At 40.5% G+C, this 19,329-nt stretch overlaps 1 protein-coding gene across 1 annotated transcript in view; it reads left to right on the top strand.

Moving 5' to 3' along the window:
- Positions 1–19,329, top strand: part of dcbld1 (discoidin, CUB and LCCL domain containing 1) — a 103,849-nt gene that overhangs the window by 36,515 nt on the left and 48,005 nt on the right. Inside the window, exons 3-4 of the mRNA XM_087981110.1 lie at positions 16,188–16,325; positions 19,163–19,214. Coding sequence (XP_087837236.1) covers positions 16,188–16,325; positions 19,163–19,214 — 190 coding nt within the window. The remainder of the gene's footprint in view (positions 1–16,187; positions 16,326–19,162; positions 19,215–19,329) is intronic.

Genomic DNA, 19,329 nt, shown 5'->3' with positions numbered 1-19,329 from the left:
TTCACTGAAATGATAGAGTGAAACTCTGGGATATTTGGCCTTTCAGACTTGCTCCATCGTTCAATAAGAACATGGCTAATCTGTGTGATCTCAGCTCCACTTACCTATCTTACAGAGATGAAAGATTGTTCCACTGCAATGTCTCTTCAAAGGATGCTCACTTTGAAGAAGTTCTCAGTCTCCCTCAGATGTACATTCAGCGAGTCCTTTCCTCACTGCCACAGTGCCGTGACATCTTCAGCCCTCCAATTCTTTGACCATACAATGAAACAAACTCGCTACTACAGCTGTTGGCTTCCCAATCATCTCACTCCTCAAGGCCTACAGGTACATTTTAAACTCTCCAAATTTGGACCCACCTTTCACGCTCCATACTTGCAATGCCTTCAATGCCTCCACAACCGATTCTCTGCTCCACCCTCTTGGCAATGCAGAGGCACCTCCTTTCCCTCTCCTCATCCCTCCCCCACTCAAGACCTCCCTTTCTCAAATGTGTGGAGGGCCTCTACTATTCTATATCCAACACGGAATCCACCAGCTCAACAAACAGTTTTTTTGGTTTTATATCTGATATAAAAAAGCCACTTACCTATCTGCCTCCCATAACCTTTGACTCTCTTCTCAGTCTATCTTATACAGCCTTGAATAAAGTTAAAGACCAAGCCTCCATTCCCATTATGGAAAGAGAATTTCACATTCTAATGACCATCTGAGGAAAAAAAAACTCCTCATTTTTGTCTCAAAAGGGAAACTACTTATTTTTAAATTGTGTCCCATACTTTTGATCTGCCACAGAAGACTAAACATCTTCCTGGTATCCACCTCATTCAGTCCCATTAACATCTCAAGTTTCAATAAGATCACCACTCATTCTTTCATCGCAGTGTTACACGAATATTTAAAACTTCCGTCTTAAGTATATGGAATATGATGTGGGAAAATGTGATGCTATGCACTTTTGCAGGAATAATAGAGGAGCTGAACATTATTTAAATGGAAAAAGATTGCAGGAAGTTAAAGCCCAAAGGAGTTTTGCTCCTTGTACATGAATCGCAAAATGCTAGCATACAGGTTCAGGTAATAGGGAAGGCAAATGGAATGTTGGCCTTTATTTCAAAGGGAATGTGCAATCAGCATAAACAGAAAGGCAAGGTTTTTCACAATAGTAAACACCAATTTCAGGGATAAAAAGCAATCACAAATTGATTATATATTGATTTAATGTATTTATTTAAAATAATGTTTAAAAAGTGATGGCCTGGTGATATTAATGTTAGACAAGTTATACAGATTACTTAATCCAAAATTATTCCATTTTAAAAAAAACTGGAATAAAAAATCTACTGATGACCAGGAAATCATTCTGGGTTGTTGGGGAAAATTCATCTGGCTCAGTAATGTCATTCAGAAAAAGAAATCTGCCATCCTTACCTGGTCTGGCCTATGTGACTCCAGACCCACAGCAATGTGGTTGACTGTCAGCTGCCCTCTAAAATGGCTCTGTTGTATCAGTCACAATGGCTCAATGAAGCAATGAAACTGGACAGACCACCTGACATCAACCAAGAAATGGCAGAAACAGCCCTGTGGACCCGGAAAAGTCCTCCATACTAACATGTGGGGGCGAGTGGCAAAATTGGGAGGGTGACTCAGAGGCAAGTCAAGCAGCAGCCGCTTGAACCCATAACCCATTTTAAAAAAAGCAAAATCTGGCATTTTGATCTGGTTTGGCCTCCATGTGATGCTTCAGAAATTTGGCTGAATTTTAATCCCCTCTGAAAAGGTCTTGTAAGTCACTTTTTTACTCTCTTTCAATATCCAGATGTGTTCTTACATACACTTGAAGGTTTTCTTTTACCCATTACACAATCACTGAATTTTTTTAAACTGGAAAAGGTTTTGGTTGTAAGAGTTGCTCCTTTTTTGATTTGGAGGTTCTGGTGTTGGACCAGGGTGTGCGAAGTTAAAAATCACGTGACTCAAGGTTATAGTCCGACAGGTTTATTTGGAAGCACTAGCTTTCGGAACACTGCTCCTTCATCATACTCCACAACCACTGTTGAAGGAGCAGCGTTCCGAATGCTAGTGCTTCCAAATAAACCTGTTGGACCAAAACCTGATGATGTGTCATTTCTAACTCCTTTTTTTTTAGGCATGTTAGGTGTTCCAGGTGATTTCCTCAAATTCAAGGAGCAGCAATTACAGTTTTGTATGCTGTTGAACTGTTTAGGAACTTTGGGGAAAATGATCAAAACAACGGCACTTTAAAAAGGACAAAAGGTAGTGACCACATGGTCAGTGAGGGAGAGAGAGAGAGAAAGAAACCTACACTGCTAACTAACATAGCAGTGAATCAATATAGTTACTGTCTTTGCTGTTTGAGTTCATATATCTCTGGATATCGGAGTGCCTCCAGGAAAAGTTAACAAACAGCAAAATTCACAGCTGATCTTGGAGGAACCTGTGTGGGGACCTCTCAGCACAGGAACAGATAGGTGCATAGTTTTTAAGTGTTAACTTGCTGTAAGTCTACAGTAGAGAGAAGAGTGGATTCTTTCTTGATTATATGTTTTAATGAGATCTGTCTCTTGATTAAATTTAAAAAATATAAACCATAAGTACTGGAGCACTTTTTTTTAAGAGCAAAACTATGGTGCTATTTTCTGGGTCTGTAGATTGTGAAGGAGCAAGGATGGCCTTTAGAATGATATGCGCTTCCTGTCGGATGTGGGAGTTTAGCGAGTTTCCATGTTATTGATGATTATGTCTGCAGGAAGTGTCTTTGGTTGAGAATCCTATCAGATCGCATGGATCAGTTGTAGTGGCAGTTAGAGGCAATAAGGAATTTGCAAGAGCTAGGGGGTGTGATGGATGGCAGTTATTGGAAGGGGAAAAAAATCACAGATACAGTCAGGTAGATGGGTTAACTCCAGGAAAGATAGGAGGGGTAGGCAGGTAGTGCAGGAGTCTTCTGTGGCTATCCCTATTTCAAACAAGTATGCTGTATTAGAAAATGAAGGAGGGTGATGGAATGAAACACAAACAGCCAAGTTTCTGGTATAGAGACTGGCTCTAATGTAAAGAGGGGTATGTAAGGTTCCAAGCAATCAATTGTGATGGAGTATTCTCTATACCAAGGCACAGACAAGGAAAAATCAAAATGGTGTATTGCCTCCCTGGTTCCAGGATCAAGGATACCTCAGAGGGTGCAGAATGTTCTCAATAGGGAGAGAGGGTGCAGAATGTTCGCAATGGGAAGAGGGACCAGCAGGAGGTGATTGTACACATTGGAACTAACGACATAGGGATGCTAAAGGATGAGATTCTGAAGGGAGAATATAGGAAGTTAGGCAGGAATTTAAAAATGAAAGTAGTATCAGGAATAGTCATGGTGCTATGAGCTAGTGAGGGTAGGGATACAAGGATAGAGCAATTGAATTGAAAAATGTGATGCTGGAAAAATACAGCAGGCCAGGCAGCATCTGAGGAGCAGGAGAATGGACGTTTCGGGCATAAGCCCTTCCGGAATTCCTGAAGAAGGGCTTATCCCCGAAACGTCGATTCTCTAGCTCCTCGGATGCTGTCTGGCCTGCTGTGTTTTTCCAGCATCACATTTTTCAACTCTGGTCTCCAGCATCTGCAGTCCTCACTTTCTCCTAGAGCGAATGAATGCATGGCTGAGGAGCTGGTGCAGGAGAGAAGGGTTCACATTAAACGATCATTGGAATTTCTTGCAATAAGGAATTTGAAAGAGCTAGGGATGGATGGCAGTTATTGGAAGGGGTAAAAAACTGCAGATACAGTCAGATAGATGGATTCACTCCAGAGAAGGCAGATAATGCAGGAGTCTTCTGTGGCATAGAAATGACCTGTACAAGAAGGATGGCTTTCACCTGAATTGGAAGGGGACTAATATACTGGCAGGGAGATTTACTAGAACTGCTCGGGAGGACTTAAAACGAATAATGTTGGGGGGGGGAAGGGACCCTGCGAGATAGGAAAGAGATCAATCTGAGACTGGTAGAGTTGGGAAAAGGAGTGAGTCAAATAGTCAGGGCAGGCAGGAACAAAGCAGAGAACAAGGTAGGACTGTTACTTTAAACTGCATTTACTTCAGTGCAAGAGGCCTAACAGAGAAGGCAAATGAACTCAGGGTATGGTTCGGAACATGGGACTGGGACATTATAGTAATTACAGAAACATGGCTCAGGGATAGACAGGACTGGCAGCTTAATGTTCCAGGATACAAATGCTAAATGAAGAACAGCAAGAAGGGGCAAGAGAGCAGGGGGAGTGGCGTTTTTGATAAGGCATAGCATTACTGCTGTACTTAGGGAGGATATTCCTGGGAATACATCCAGGGAAGTCTTTTTGGGTGGAACTAGGAAATAAGAAAGGGATGATCACCTTATTGAGGTTGTATAATAGACCCTCTAATAGTCAGCGAGAAATTGAGAAACCATTTATAAGGAAATTTCAGTTATCTGTAAGAAACATAGGGTGGTTATGGTAGGGGATTTTAACTTTCCAAACATTGACTGGGACGGCCATAGTGTTAAAGGTTTAGATGGAGAGGAATTTAAGTGTGTACAAGAAAATGTTCTGATTCAGTATGTGGATGTACCTGCTAGAGAATGTGCAAAACTTGACCTACTCTTGGGAAATAAGGCAGGGCAGGTGACTGAGGTGTCAGCGGGAGAGCACTTTGGGGCCAGCAACCATAATTCTATTAGTTTTAAAATAGTGATGGAGAAGGATAAACCGTATCTAAAAGTTGAAGTTCTAAATTGCAGGAAGCTCAATTTTAACGGTATTAGGCAAGAACTTTCAAAAGCTGATTGGAGGCAGATGGTTACAGGTAAAGAGACGGCTGGAAAATGGGAAGCCTTCAGAAATGAGATAATGAGAGTCCAGAGAAAGTATATTCCTGTCAGGGTGAAAGGAAAGGCTGGTAGGTATAGAGAAAGCTGGATGATGAGAGGCATTGAGGTTTTGGTTCAGAAAAAGAAGGAAGCATATGCCAGGTGTAGACAGGAGAGATCCAATAAATCCTTGGAAGATTATAAAGGCAATGGGAGTATACTTAAGAGGGAAATCAGGAGGGAAAAAGGGCACATGAATTAGCTTTGACAAATATGGTTATGGACAATCCAAACGGAGTTGATAAATACATTAAGAACAAAAGGGTAACTATGGAGAGACTGGGACCCCTCAAAGATCAGCAAGGCAGCCTTTGTGTGGAGCCACAGGACATGGGGGAGATACTAAATGAGTATTTTGCATCAGTGTTTACTGTGGAGAAGGACATGGAAGATATAGAATGTGGAAATAGATGGTGACATCTTGAAAAATGTCCATATTATAGAGGAGGGGATGCTGGATGTCTTGAAACACAGAATGGCCAATGGGCTGAGAAGTGGTAGATGGAGTTTAATTTAGATAAAGGCAAGTTGCTGCATTTTGTGAAAGCAAATTTTAGCAGGACTTGATGGTAAGGTCATAGGGAGTGGTGCTGAACAAAGAGATCTTGGGGTGCAGGTTCATTACTACTTGAAAATGGAGTCGCAGGTAGACAGGATAGTGAAGAAGGCATTTGGTATACTTTCCTTTATTGGTCAGAGTATTGAGTACAGGAGTTGGGAGGTCATGTTGCGGCTGTACAGGTCATTGGTTGGGTCACCGTTGGAATATTGTGTGCAATTCTGGTCCCTCTCCTATCGGAAAGATGTTGTGAAACTTGAAAGGTCTCAGAAAAGATTTACAAGGATGTTTCCAGGATTGGAGGATTTGAGCTATAAGGAGAGGCTGAACAGGCTGGGGCTGTTTTCCCTGGAGCGTCGGAGGCTGAGAGGTGACCTTATAGTGGTTTACAAAATTGAGGCGCATGCATAGGATAAATGGACAGTCTTTTCCCTGGGGTCAGGGAGTCCAGAATGAGAGGGCATAGGTTTAAGGTGAGAAGGGAAAGATATAAAAGAGACCTCAGGGGCAACTTTTTCACACAGAGAATGGTACATGTATGGAATGAGCTGCCAGAGGATGTGGTGGAGGCTGGTACAATTGCAACATTTAAGAGGCAGTTGGATGGGTATGTGAATAAGAAGGGTTTGGAGGGATTTGGGCCGGGTGCTGGCAGGTGGGACTAGATTGGGTTGGGATATCTGGTCGGCGTGGATGGGTTGGACCAAAGAATCTGTTTCCATGCTGTACATCTCTCTGACTCTATGACATAAAAGTGGATAAATCCCCAGGACCTGATCAGATGTACCCTAGAACTCTGTGGGAAACTAGGGAGTGATTGCTGGGCTCCTTGCTGAGATATTTGTATCATTGATAGTCACAGGTGAGGTGCCAGAAGACTGAAGGTGCCACTATTTAAGAAAGGTGGTAAGGACAAGCCAGGGAACTATAGACTGGTAAGCCTGATGTCGTTGGTGGGCAAGTTGTTGGAGGAAACCTGAGGGACAGGATGTACATGTATTTGGAAAGCAAGGACTGATTCGGGATAGTCAACTTGGCTTTGTGCGTTGGAAATCATGTCTAATGAACTTGATTGAGTTTTTGAAGAAGTAACAAAGAGGACTGATGAGGGCAGAGTGGTAGACACGATCTATATGAACTTTAGTATGGGCTCTCATGGGACTAGATTAGGTTAGGTATCTGGTCGATATGGATGAATTGGACCGAAGGGTCTGTTTCTGTGCTGTACATCTCTATTCCTGTATGACTCTATGACTCCACCTGTAAATCACCCATGCAGCCAGTTAGATATGCTAAACCCATTATAGGCAATGGGAACCATCAAAAGTGAGGGAGAGGGAGAGAGCGCAGGAAGGGTCTATGTCAAAATGGATGTCAGTCACTTTAAGGCAATTAGAAATGGGCAAGAGATAGTAGCCCAGCCAATGATGCCCACATCCTCTGAAAGATTAAACCCTACAAAAGCAAGTTACTCAGCTCTCACCATGGCAACTTTGCCACTGCATGAGCAACTAATTTGAAATCTCCCGTTTTCATGTTGCATTCATGAACACTAGTGGCTTCTTGCTGAGACCATGAAAGCTACACATAAACATAACTCAGACTCTTTATGTTCCCTGCATTGATAACATGAAAATTTCTATCTGTACTCCTCAATCCCTTACTGAGCTTGATGACACATTCAACAAACAATTAATTGAAATAGAAAGAATCACGGATGCTGTAAATCAGAAATACAAATAGAGATTGCTGGAAAGCTCAGCAGGACTGTCAGCACCTGTGAGGAGAAGTCAGAGTTAATGTTTCGGGTCCAGTGACCCTTCCTTGAGGACCTGAAACATAAACTCTGATACCTCTCCACAGATGCTCCCAAACCTGCTGAGCTTTTGAAACAATTAGTTGCATCTGTGCACACTGCCATGTTCTCCAGCTCCCCCCCCCCACCCCGCAAAGCTTTGAAAGTGCAAATGCATCCCTTGAGGCACTGGGAACCAATTATGTTTTCTGAGCACACAATCTTACCTCCACTCCCCTGCATCTGGACTCTTCCTCATTGGAAATCCAACTTGCAAATTCTAAACTAGGAATTATAAGCTGGCACATCTAAGTTGTAATTAAATCATATACAGAAACCAAAAAATAGGTTTGAAAATACAGATGGAATTAAGTGATGACAAAATAATTAAAATTATGTTATAATTTAATTAAAATCTCCATTAATTTTCTTGAGGTACTCCACTTGACACTCTTAAAATTAGTTTTCAGACTCACAGATCATTCAGAAGTGATTATTACCTATTCTGAGATTTAAACAATCAGTTGCTTCGCCCAATTTTAACTTCAGCGGTAGTTTTTGTTGTGGAAGTTCAAGTGATTAAGATTCATTTTAATACTGAGTTTATCAGCAAAGTCTGCAACCCAGCAAACAGTCAAAGTAGGGATTTCTGACAGACCCATCTGGATTCCTTAGGTTATCTGCACATCAGGGACAAGACTTACTTTGACATTGGGGTCAAATGTAGGTTGCGCTGCCTCATGTTCGGTGTAAATTGTCCAGTAATCCAACATTGAATTTGACTGGATTGGCCAATAAATACTAAAGGGGATGTTTGCTATCTAAAATTAAGACTGGTTGGCTGACCTCCAAAACTGAAGAACCAATAGGAGGCAATGACTCATTAGCATCTTCATTTCCTGGGATAAGAGCTGTTAATGCCAACAAAAAGGGAAAGCGAGAGAAAGAGAGAAAAGAATTAGAAGAAAACAAATTTGTACAAGTGTTAGTTGCCTGGCCTTTACTATGGGATTTGAGCCGCGCCCTGGGGAGCAACTTTGCTGAACTTTGGTTTGGCTGCTGTTTGTGACGTGTCTGCACATTGGAAAATTGCAGTTGACATGGATGTGTTCTAAATTGCCCCGTTATCGACTTTAATTGCTCGCCAATTTTCCCACATCAATATTTGCTGCAATTGACTCTATATATCATGAAGAAGCTGCTATCTAACTTAATCCATGCTAATGATGAGTGCTGTTGATCTCATCATTATTATCCACCAAGTCAAATGTGTTATGTTAGTCATAAGTTGTTTACTTCGTGACATTATTTGCTGATAGTGAAATTCTAAATGGCTATTTGTTTGCTGATCTCCTTCAGAAATTTGGCACTTAGTGTTTGACCTCTGACCTGATTAACATAGGCACACTGTTTGTTTGAGCCTGTGACAGGTATGTAAACTTGTGAATAAAACTAATTAGCTCGTAATAATAAAACTTCCGAGTGGTATTATCACTGGACTATTAATCCAGAAACTCAACTAATATTCTCAGTATCAACCACTGTGACATCTCAACAAAGAAATGAAACTGGATGGACCACCTGGCATTGACCAAAACACCAGAAAAGACAACAGTAGAAACAGCCCTGTCGAGCCTGCAAACACCTCCTTATGAACCCCTGGAAGCAGGTGTCAAAATTGGGAGAGCTGTCTCATAGTCTAACCAAGCAGCAGCCTGACATATTCATACTCACAGAATCGTACCTGACAGACAATGTTCCAGACACCACCATCACCATCCCTGGATATGTCCTGTCCCACCAGCAGGACACACCCAGCAGAAGAGATGGCACAGTGGTGTAGAGGGAGGACGTTGCCATGAGAGTTCTGAACGTTAACTCCGGACTCCATGCAGTCTCATAAATAAGGTGTTGGTTACCATATACTGTCCTCTGTCAGCTGATGAATCAGTGCTCCTCCATGTTAACCAATACTTGAAGGAAGCAGTGAGGGTGGCAAGGGTGCAAAATGCCCCCCAAATGGGGGATTTCAATACGCACCATGAAGAGTGACTTGACAGCAGCCTTTTGATCGAGCTGGTCAGGTTCCTAAAGCTCATAGCTGAGGCTGGGTCTGTGGCAGTTGGTGAGAGAACCTACAATAGGAAAGAGCATACTTGGCCTAATTCTTTCCAAACTGTCTGCTGCAGAGGCATCTGTCCATGGCGGTATCAGTAGCAGTGACCACTGCACAGTCATTATGGCGATGAAGTTCTGCCTTCACATTAGGAATACCCACCAGCAAGTTGTGTGGCACTATCACTGTGCTAAATGAATCACCCTTTGGCCAAATTGACCAACTCAAAGCTGCATTCATGAGCTGCTGTGGGCCATCAACAGCAGCAGAATTATATTCGCGCACAATCTGCAATCTCATGGCCCAGCATTTTCCCCATTCAACCATTACTATCAAGCCAGGGGAACAACTCCGTTTCAGTGATGAATGTAGGAGGGTATGCCAGAGCATGTGTTATAATGATGGGTGCCTGGACCCAAATTGCTGACTCTCCTTTCTCTCCATAGATGCTGCTAGACCTGTTGTGTTTCTCCAGCAATTTCTGTTTTAGTTTCCAATTTCCAGCATCCACGGTTTTTGATTTATTATTATGCCAGGAGCAGCACTGAAAATTATGTTGACCTGATGAAATTACCAAATCGGTAGACTTACACACCAAACAGCAGGTTATAGATAGAGTTAAGCGATTCTACAACCAATGGATCAGATCTAAGCTCTGCACTCCTGCCACATCCATTCATGAATGGTGACGGACAATTAAAGAATTCACTGGAGGAGGAGGCTCGAAAAATATCCCCATCCTCAATGGTGGAAGACAGTAGCACATCAGTGCAAAAGATAAGGCAGAAGCATTTACACAATCTCCTGCCAGCAATGCTGAGTGGATGGTCTATCTCGGCCTCTTCCAATGCTTCCCTGCATCACAGATACCAGTCTTCAGCCGAGTTGATTCACTCCACGTGATTTCAAGAAATGTTTAGAGGCTCGACAAAGATTTTGGGCCCTGACAAAATTCTGGCTATAGTACTGAAGACTTGTGCACCAAAGGTTGCCACACCCCAGCCAAGCTGTTCTGCAATGTGGAAAATTGCCTAGATATATCCTCTACACAAAAAGCAGAACAAATCCAACCCAGCCAATTACTGCCCCGTCAGTCTACTCTTGATTATAAGTAAAGTGCTGGAAGGTCTCATCAACAGTGCTATCAAGCAGCATTTGCTCAGCAATAACCTGTTCAGTGATGCCCAGTTTGGGTTCTGCCAGGGCCACTCAGCGCCTGATCTCATTACAGCCTTGGTTCAAACATGGACAAAACAGCTGAATTCCAGATGTGAGGTGACAGCGACTGGCCTTGACACCAAGGTCATGTTGAACCAAGAGTGGCATCAAGGAGCCTGAGCAAAACTGGAATCACTTGATTTGATTTGAGTTCTTATTGTCACATGTATGGAGATGAAGTGAAAAGTATTGTTTTGTGTGCTGTCCAGACAAAGCATACCTTATATAAGTACATCAGGATATTAGAACAGAATGGAAAATATGGTGTTACAGTTACAGAGAAGGTGCAGAGGAAAGTTAGCTCGAATATTTAAGAGGTCCTTTCATAAATCTGATAACAGTGGGGAAGAAGCTGTTCTTTTTATCTGTTGACATATGTTTTCAAATTTTTGTATCTTCTGCCCGATGGAAGAGAGTATAACTGGGATGGGAGGGGTCTTTGATCATGTTGGCTGCTTTCCCAAGACAACAGGAAGTGTAGACGGAGTCAATGACTGGAAGACTAGCTTTAGTGATGGACTGGGCTGTGTTCACAACTATCTGTAATTTCTTGAACTCTCAGAAAGAGCAGTTGCCATACCATGCAGTGATGCATCCAGATAGGCTACTTTTTATGGTGAGTCTGTAAAAAAATAGGAAGAGTTGTTGTGGATGTGCTGAATTTAATGAACCTTCTGAGGAAGTAGAGGCATTGATGTACTTTCTTGATTGTTGTTTCTACGTGAATAGACCAGGACAGATTGTTGGTGATATTTACTCCTCAGAACTTGACGCTCTTGACCATCTCCGCCTCAGCACATTGATACAGACTGGTGTGTGTACTCCACTCCATTTGTGAAGGCAATGACCAGCTCCTTCATTTTTGCTGACATTGAGGGAAAGATTGTTATCTTTACACAATTCCATTAAACTGTCAATCTCTTTCCAGTACTCGGTCGTGTCATTGTTTGAGATCCGACCCACAATAGAGTGGGCCATCACCAAATCTATAAATGGAGTTAGAGCTGAAGTTGAGCACATGGTCATGAGTGTATAAGGAGTATACTAAGGGGATTAGTACACAGCTATGTAGAGCATTGGTGTTAAGGATTAGTGTGGAAAAGATGTTGTCGCCTGTCTTTACTGAATGCGATCTTTGGGTCATGACGTTGAGAATCCAGTTGTAGAATCTGAGGCATCAGAGGTTGGAGGTGAGTTTTATTGGAATGGTGATGTTGAAGGGGGAGCCAAAATCAATAAATAGGTATCTGACATGGGTGTTCTTGTTATCCTGATCTTCCAGGGATGAGTTCAGGGCCAAGGAGATGGTGTCTGCCATGGACTTATGTGACAGGAGGCAAGTTGTAGTTGATCAAGGTAATCTGGGAGGTTGGAATTGATGTGTGTCAATAGTGACCACACAAAGCACATAATAATAATAGATGTCAGACCCACAGGACAATAGTCATTGGGGCATATGCCTAATTTTTCTTTGGCATCAGGATGACAGTGGTGTTCTTGAAGCAGGTGGGAACTTCACATCATAGAAAAGAGAGATCAAAGATGTCTGCAAATACTCCCGCCAGCTGGTCCACACGGGATTTGAATGCACGGCTGGGGACTCTATCCGGGCCAGTCGCTTTCCGTGGGTTCACCCTCAGGAAGGCCGATCTGAAGTCTGCGGCAGTAACTGTGTGTCTAGGTGCACCCAAGGCTGTCAGGGGAAGTGACACTTTCACTGACTTACTGTTCAGAACGAGCACAGAATGCATTGAGCTCATCAACGAGGGATGCGTTGTTGTCAGCAATTCTACTCAACTTGGCTTTGTAGCCCATTGTATCACATACACCTTGCTACAGTCACTATGTGTTTGTGTAGTTAGTCTGGGACTCTAGTTTAGTCTGATATCGTCTCTTGGCATCACTGTTAGATCTCATATTTTCCAAGGAGAGTCGAAGTCCGGTGGTAGATTCAGGTACAACTTTATTTTGGTACAACTTTGTTACAGCTTCAGATTTTTGTTTTTCATAGTGAGGCACACAAAACCTTCAGAGTGTATACAATTGAAGCTTAGAGTGCAGGACCCTATCATCTGTCAGTGACCCTGGGTTATACCTGTGTGATTGGCTCTTTGGTGCAGCACCTTAAAGAGATGGGCAGGTTGTTGGTCCAGCCCTGGCCATGACTCAGTGATAAGGAGGGGGGGACATTTCTATTGGCAGAATCATTTGGTGATTTTTCATCTATATATCTACAGCTATCATGGAATCTATATCTATGATTATGTGAAGAACCCTAACTAAAATCTACTTTGATATTGAAACAGCTTGATTAAAAAAAATTCAAGAGAAACAACTACTTAGTGCAAAATATCCTTTTCTGTATAAGAACATGCAGCTGTACATTCCAGCGTAGCCAGTAACCTTGGTTAAACAGTCTTGCTAATGTCCAACTTACTGAGACTACATTAAGAAAATATTTTCCCAAGGCTCTCAATTACTGTCAGCCATTACTGCAGAGTTAGGTGGGGCAGTTGTTGGCCATTTTGTGCTGCTCTGTCATGGGCAACCCTAACAGTCCCTAATGGCTTTGCGAAGATTATCTTTAGATTTCCTGTATAGGTCAGGCTTACCTGACTTGAACGTCTCAGACCTGGACTTCAGTAGGGAGTGGGTCTTCCAGTTCATCCATGGCTTCCAGTTGTTTAACTCTCAGATTAATTTGAGTCAATACATACCAAGGGGCAAACACTCCACCAGTTGTGGTTGATGGTTTGTGGTCAGTCAGCTCCAGGACATCGCTACAGAAGGTCCTCAGAATAGTGCCCTGGGCCCAACCATCTTAAGCTGCTTCATTAATGACTTGCCCTCCATCATAAGGTCAAAAGTAGCCTTACAACACAATGTTCAGCACTATTTGCAACCATCTTTGCATCCTCTCCAAAGCCTCTATATCTTTCCTATAGTAGGATGACCAGAACTGGACACGATATTCCAACTGTGGTCTCACCAGGGACTTATAGAGCTGTAGCAAAACCTCGCAGCTCTTAAACTTAATCCCCTGTTAATGAAAGCCAAAACGCCCATATGCTTTCTTAACAACCCTATCTACTTGGGTGGCAACTTTGAGGAATCTATGTACTTGAACACCAAGATTCCTCTGTTCCTCCACACTGCCAAGAATCCTGTCTTTAATCCTGTATTCAGCATTCAGCTTTGTCTGTAGCCATCCCCTAGATCCATACAAAGTTATAACTTGAGCATGGACATGTTCTCTCTGGAAAAAAAGAAAGTTACATATTGCTGATTTTAGTCTTCCAGATCAAGTAGACCATGACAAGTGATTGAACTTCCAGCAGTTTGACAAATATGATGTTAAACTGACTCCTCCTCTTTCCTTTCTCATGAATGTTCAAGATGCTATTTCACTGTGTTTGAAGAATTGGAATTCTGTTTGATTGTTGGCTGGATTTATCCGTTAACTAACACATTCATGCAGACAATTCCTGGGTGGGGTGGGAGGAGGTATCTGTGTGTATCCATCCTTCGTGTAAGCAAAATGTTACTGCATTCACTAATCTCACAGTAACTACATTTCAAAAGTACTTCTTCAGTGTGAATTTGCAACATGCTGCAAATAAAAAGTTTGAATGTGTTAATATGCATATGGTTAGCATGCAAATGGATAATCATTTGAACATCTGTTTTAAGGTGATTAACAGAAATGCCAGTTCCAATCTTCTCTGCAAGGTTATCACATTGTCAATATTGTTTCCCAAATATGTAAATTATTATTTGGCATTAGACAATCATTCAGACCATATTGCATTTGATAACATTACTCCCTTTCAATCCTGAGTTTGGTTATAGCACAGATGGATTTTTTAAAAAGATTATTTAAATTCCCAAACTGGTATGAACTTGACAATATTAAGCTATGTGTAGAAATAAGCCAGCTAGATCTCATGAATTGTTAAGTGGAGAGTTTGCTTTTTTTGAAAAGCTCCCTCAGTTAAAAATATAAGGACCATTAATAGGTAAAACTCTCCTGAATCATACAACAGAGTCAGACTCAAATTCCAGTGATGTTTTGGCACATGCAAGTTGTTGTTTGTCTGAAAACAGTCTCTTTTAAACTCTAATCCGACCTTGTTCGGAGTGGCATATGAAGTTCCTTTCAAGTAGAATTCTTTAACTCTTGTGATGTATTCCAAACTGTAACAGAAATATGGACCAACTTTAAAAATAAATATATTAAGAGGCAGCTGATGTTACTGTTTGACATTGCAGGTCATCTTGAATTTTGCTGCCTGTTGTAATAAACAGACAAGTTTATAATCAAAGCTAATAAAAACACAAAATACTGGAGAAACTCAGCAGGTGTGGCAGTATCTGTAGAGAGAGAAACAAAGGTAACATTTTGAGTCCAGCATTTTCAGTTTTTAACTTCAGATTTCCTGCATTTTATTATAAAAATACCTTCTCATAAGTGTGGGTTTTGGTCATATGCTAACTGACTATTGTCACATATTGAAGACAATCTGTGTTAATAAAGGCATGTTAATCTGACATTGTGAAAGCTGTTAAAACACCATTAAAACAGATAGGGGGTGTCCTCCGCCCCTCTTAGTATAATGAGTGTTGATAGATCTGCTTTGTCCTTGGCACTTTCTGTTGTCAAGGTGTCTGATGGCTTTTTGTCCTTTGATTATTTTTGTGTGTATTTTCTAAGAGAGTTGAATCAATTGCAGGTATGAAACTTTGCGGGTGAACTGCCCAAGCATGCTCCTTGGTAATTTCACTTCTGTGGCTGTGACTTGCAGGCAAGTGCTTTTTGCAGTCGTCTTAAAATCATGTCTATACAGCTCAAGTTGTTTCCTTCCTTCCTTTTTGTTAAAACAACTCTAAGCATTTTACCAGATCGTGAAACTAAAGATTAATATCCTATAATTGCACATGCACATTATGATGATGATATATTTGACTGTAATATGCCATACCTTTAAGCGCATTTTTAAAAACAGTCAAATGCTGAGAAATTCAAATAAAGCTGTGCCAGTGATCAGTATTGTTTTTCCATTAGAATGAGTTTATTTTTATGACGTACAAAGAGAATGTTCAAATATAATCTATAATCCAAATCTAATTATCAGATTTAATGAATCTAGATTTTTTTTTTGTTTGTTGAAGTTATTTACATTTGGAAGTTCTTGGTTTATGATTGGAGGAAGTAATATAAAGTGGACCAGTTTTGACTAATTGTGAATACTGGATGTTTATAGTGCAGGAAAACATGCAACCTGTTTTGTTAGCTCAGTCTAAAATTAGTCATTCTATCTTCTTTGACAGGTACCCTTTTAAATTATAAATCCTTTCTAAGAGAAATGCAGTGCTTTTCATAATGCGGAAATCTGCTTAAAAAGTAAACGCGGCAATAAGAAAGAAAAGCTAATGTTTCTGTCACACTTTACCACGCCCTCAAAATGCCTTACAGTGCTTATTTGAAGTGTTGTGACTATTATGTATTCAAATAATATTTTTAAAATGTAAATTTGGACTAATGTAAGTGTCATTAAATAGTTTTCTATGTATATATAGGTACTTATTGTGGAAGCCTAAACTTGGACTCCAGAGAAATCCACATAGACAGCAATGATGTAAGCATTCAGTTTAAAAGTGGCTCCCATATATCAGGACGTGGATTCTTACTGTCATATGCTACAAGCAGCCATCCAGGTAAGACATTAAAAATCAAGGATTACCTTGATTCCAGCACTTTTTAAAAACTATTTTATTTGGTTCAGTAAAAAGATTTTAAAAGACGACCAGCAATCTCAGCACCAGGAACGCAGGTTCAATTCGGGCAACTATGTAGAGTTTGCACATTGTCCCTGTGTCTGTGTGCTTTTCCTCCGGGTGCTCCGGTTTCCTCCAATAGTCCAAAGATGTGCAGGGTAGGTGAATTGGCCATGCTAAATTGCCCGTAGTGTCTAGAGATGGGCAAACTAGACGGATTAGCCATGGGAAATGCAGGGTTACAGCGATAGAGTAAGGGGGTGGGTCTGGGATGCTGTTCGGAGGATCATTGTGAACTCGATTGGCTGAACAGCCCACTTCCAAGTTGTAGATTCTGTGAAATGAATGACAGTCTTTTCTACATATAAGTCAAATAGTTGAATGTCCTAAACCAAACTTATTAACTATTTTAACTCACTTTAAACTCGTTAATGTATGGTTGAAGATAATTATCTTGGTTGAGATCGTAACAGAATTGGAATGAAGAGTGACACTTAACCAATTTCTTTACTTTGTCAGAAAGGGACTATACGGTTTGTCAGTGCTTCCTAAATGACTCAAATGCTTTTGTCTCTTCCACCCAGTTTTAAATCATCTCTGTGTTGTCAGACTGTACATTGAAAAATTTGCTTGCATCAATTCCAAATCTGCCTTTATCAGTTTTCCACATCAATGCTGTTTATTTGAAGTTATTTTGAGATTTAAGGATTTTCTAAAATATATTCATTTTTAGAGTAGACATGTTGCAAAACAAGGTTCAGGTTTGAACTGTGTAAATGACCAGGTGAGGGATGAATCATGAACTCCGTTTTTAACCGCCCCAGGGGTCGCAACAAATATTTTAATGCTATTTTTAGCTTATACCTTTCTCTAATCACAATGTATGTACCCTATCAGTACAGAGGCTATTACCAGGTGTTAACCCTGAGCAAAATAACACAGGCACAGTATCAAGCATACGAACACACTGGTGTAAAGTTTAAAAGGTATAGTTTAAGCTGGAGAGAGTTTGGAAGAGATTTACCAGGATGTTGCGGGTTGTGGAAGGCTTGAGTTATAAAGAAAGGCTGGATAAGCTGGGACTTTTTTTACTGGAGTTTGGAGGTTCAGAGGTGACCTGATAGAAGTTTATAAAATGAGAGATATAGATAGAGTTGATGGTACTTGTCTATTCCCTAAATGGGGAATTTCAAGACTACAGGGGCACCTTTTTAAAATCAGAGGAGAGAGATTTAAAAAAGACATAACGGGCAAATTTTTTTTTCGCAGAGGGTGGTTTGCATGTGGAATGAACTTCCTCAGTAACTGGTGAATGCGGGTACAGTTACAATGTTTAAAAGATATTTGCATGGATACATGAATAGGAAATGTTTGGAGGGATTTGGGCCGGGAACTGGCAAGTGGGACTGGTTCAGTTTGGGATAATGTTTTGCATGGACTGGTTAGACCGAAGGACCTGTATCCATGCTCTATGACTCTATGAATATATGATTCTATGTATGGGAAGAGAAGGGATAATTATATATATTAAATATATATGTTTAAAATTATGCACCATTTCAGTATTTCACTTTGGGCTTACGAATACAGAACAGTGGTTACACGTATGAGATTGCAGGGGCTAAGTTCACAAAAATATTTAGTTGTAACAAATCCAGGTTATACTGTCATTTGACAAATTGTTACACAATGGAAGTGTGGCAATGGTGTGACTTTGAGGCGTACTTTGTCCTGGTTTATTTTCGGAGAGAGATTTAACAAGAGGTGGTGTGAAGCCTTTGGTAACATAAACAGCTCGTAAGGCCTTAGATATTTTTAAAAGTTGGAACAAAGAAGCATACTGGATGGGTGTGGGCAGCTCTTACATACCAGGATTTCTAGGTTTTCTTTAGCTTTTAGATTCAGCAGAAGTTGCTGGAGTTTTGAAGAAGTAGAAGCTATTTTTTTCCCCCTCTTGGTCACAACTAGAAGTTGGGGTTTCTCTTCCTATGTGAACATTGCATGTGAGAAAATCTGATTTCTGAATTTGCCTTTTTTGCCAAGGGATGTTTATTGAATGTTACTTTTTTGGATAGTTACTTAGTAGTAGTTGCTGTATCAATTATTCTGTTATGTTTTCCAGTAGAATTAAGTTATTTTAAGTTCTTCTTTCTTTTGTTGTATTTTAACTATAATGTTTGAATAAATTGTGTTGCATCTGAAACACAGCACTTCACATTTGCCTTTAAAATAAGAACACGTTAGTGACTAGGGGCTACCTTCCTCAAAATATTTTGAGGAACGTTGGTATGGTCCATAACAAAAAATGTACTCCAAATCTAAGGGACCTGAGGTCCACTCATAGGAATGACTAATATTGCTGCAACTGTGATAATATCTAATGTAAATGCTGAAAGTTGGCAATTTATGTACCAGTAATCTGGTCAAATATGATGTCTTATTATTTAACTGTCACGTATTGTTTAATTATTCCAGTTGTTTTACAGTTTTTAAATAATGTAGGCAGTCTCTGAAATATAAATGAGGTTGAATTAAAATTTTTAAATTATTGAACTCATTAACTTTATATCCACAGAGAAGTGGGTGGAATCATAACAGTAGAATCCCCATGTAATAAAATACACAGTTGACTTAATTAACTGCCCTCAGTTATGTGTTATGCATTATGGATTTGTAAAAAGATATTCTGATTTTATATTTCACTTTCAAAGGGCATCAGAGCTTTAGTACAAGCTGGAATTATAATGTGCATTGACATAGATTTTTATTCTGCGCAGATCTAATTACCTGTTTGGATAAAGGAAACCATTATGATGAGCCACAGTTCAGGTAAGGCTTCAAATCAACTGTTTTTCTCTGAATAGATACTTTCTTCTGTATATTATTCTGCAGTATTAATTATGACATTTTGCATGGGTGTTTCCAATGGTTGTGTTAGTTATTT

This window comes from Chiloscyllium plagiosum, unplaced genomic scaffold, assembly GCF_037043375.1.
Source record: "Chiloscyllium plagiosum isolate Xiang-an unplaced genomic scaffold, Cpla_swu_hap1 HiC_scaffold_3, whole genome shotgun sequence".
Taxonomy (NCBI): Eukaryota; Metazoa; Chordata; class Chondrichthyes; order Orectolobiformes; family Hemiscylliidae; genus Chiloscyllium; species Chiloscyllium plagiosum.
The sequence above is the reverse complement of the archived record's forward strand: the minus strand, read 5'-3'. Positions and strand labels throughout refer to the sequence as shown.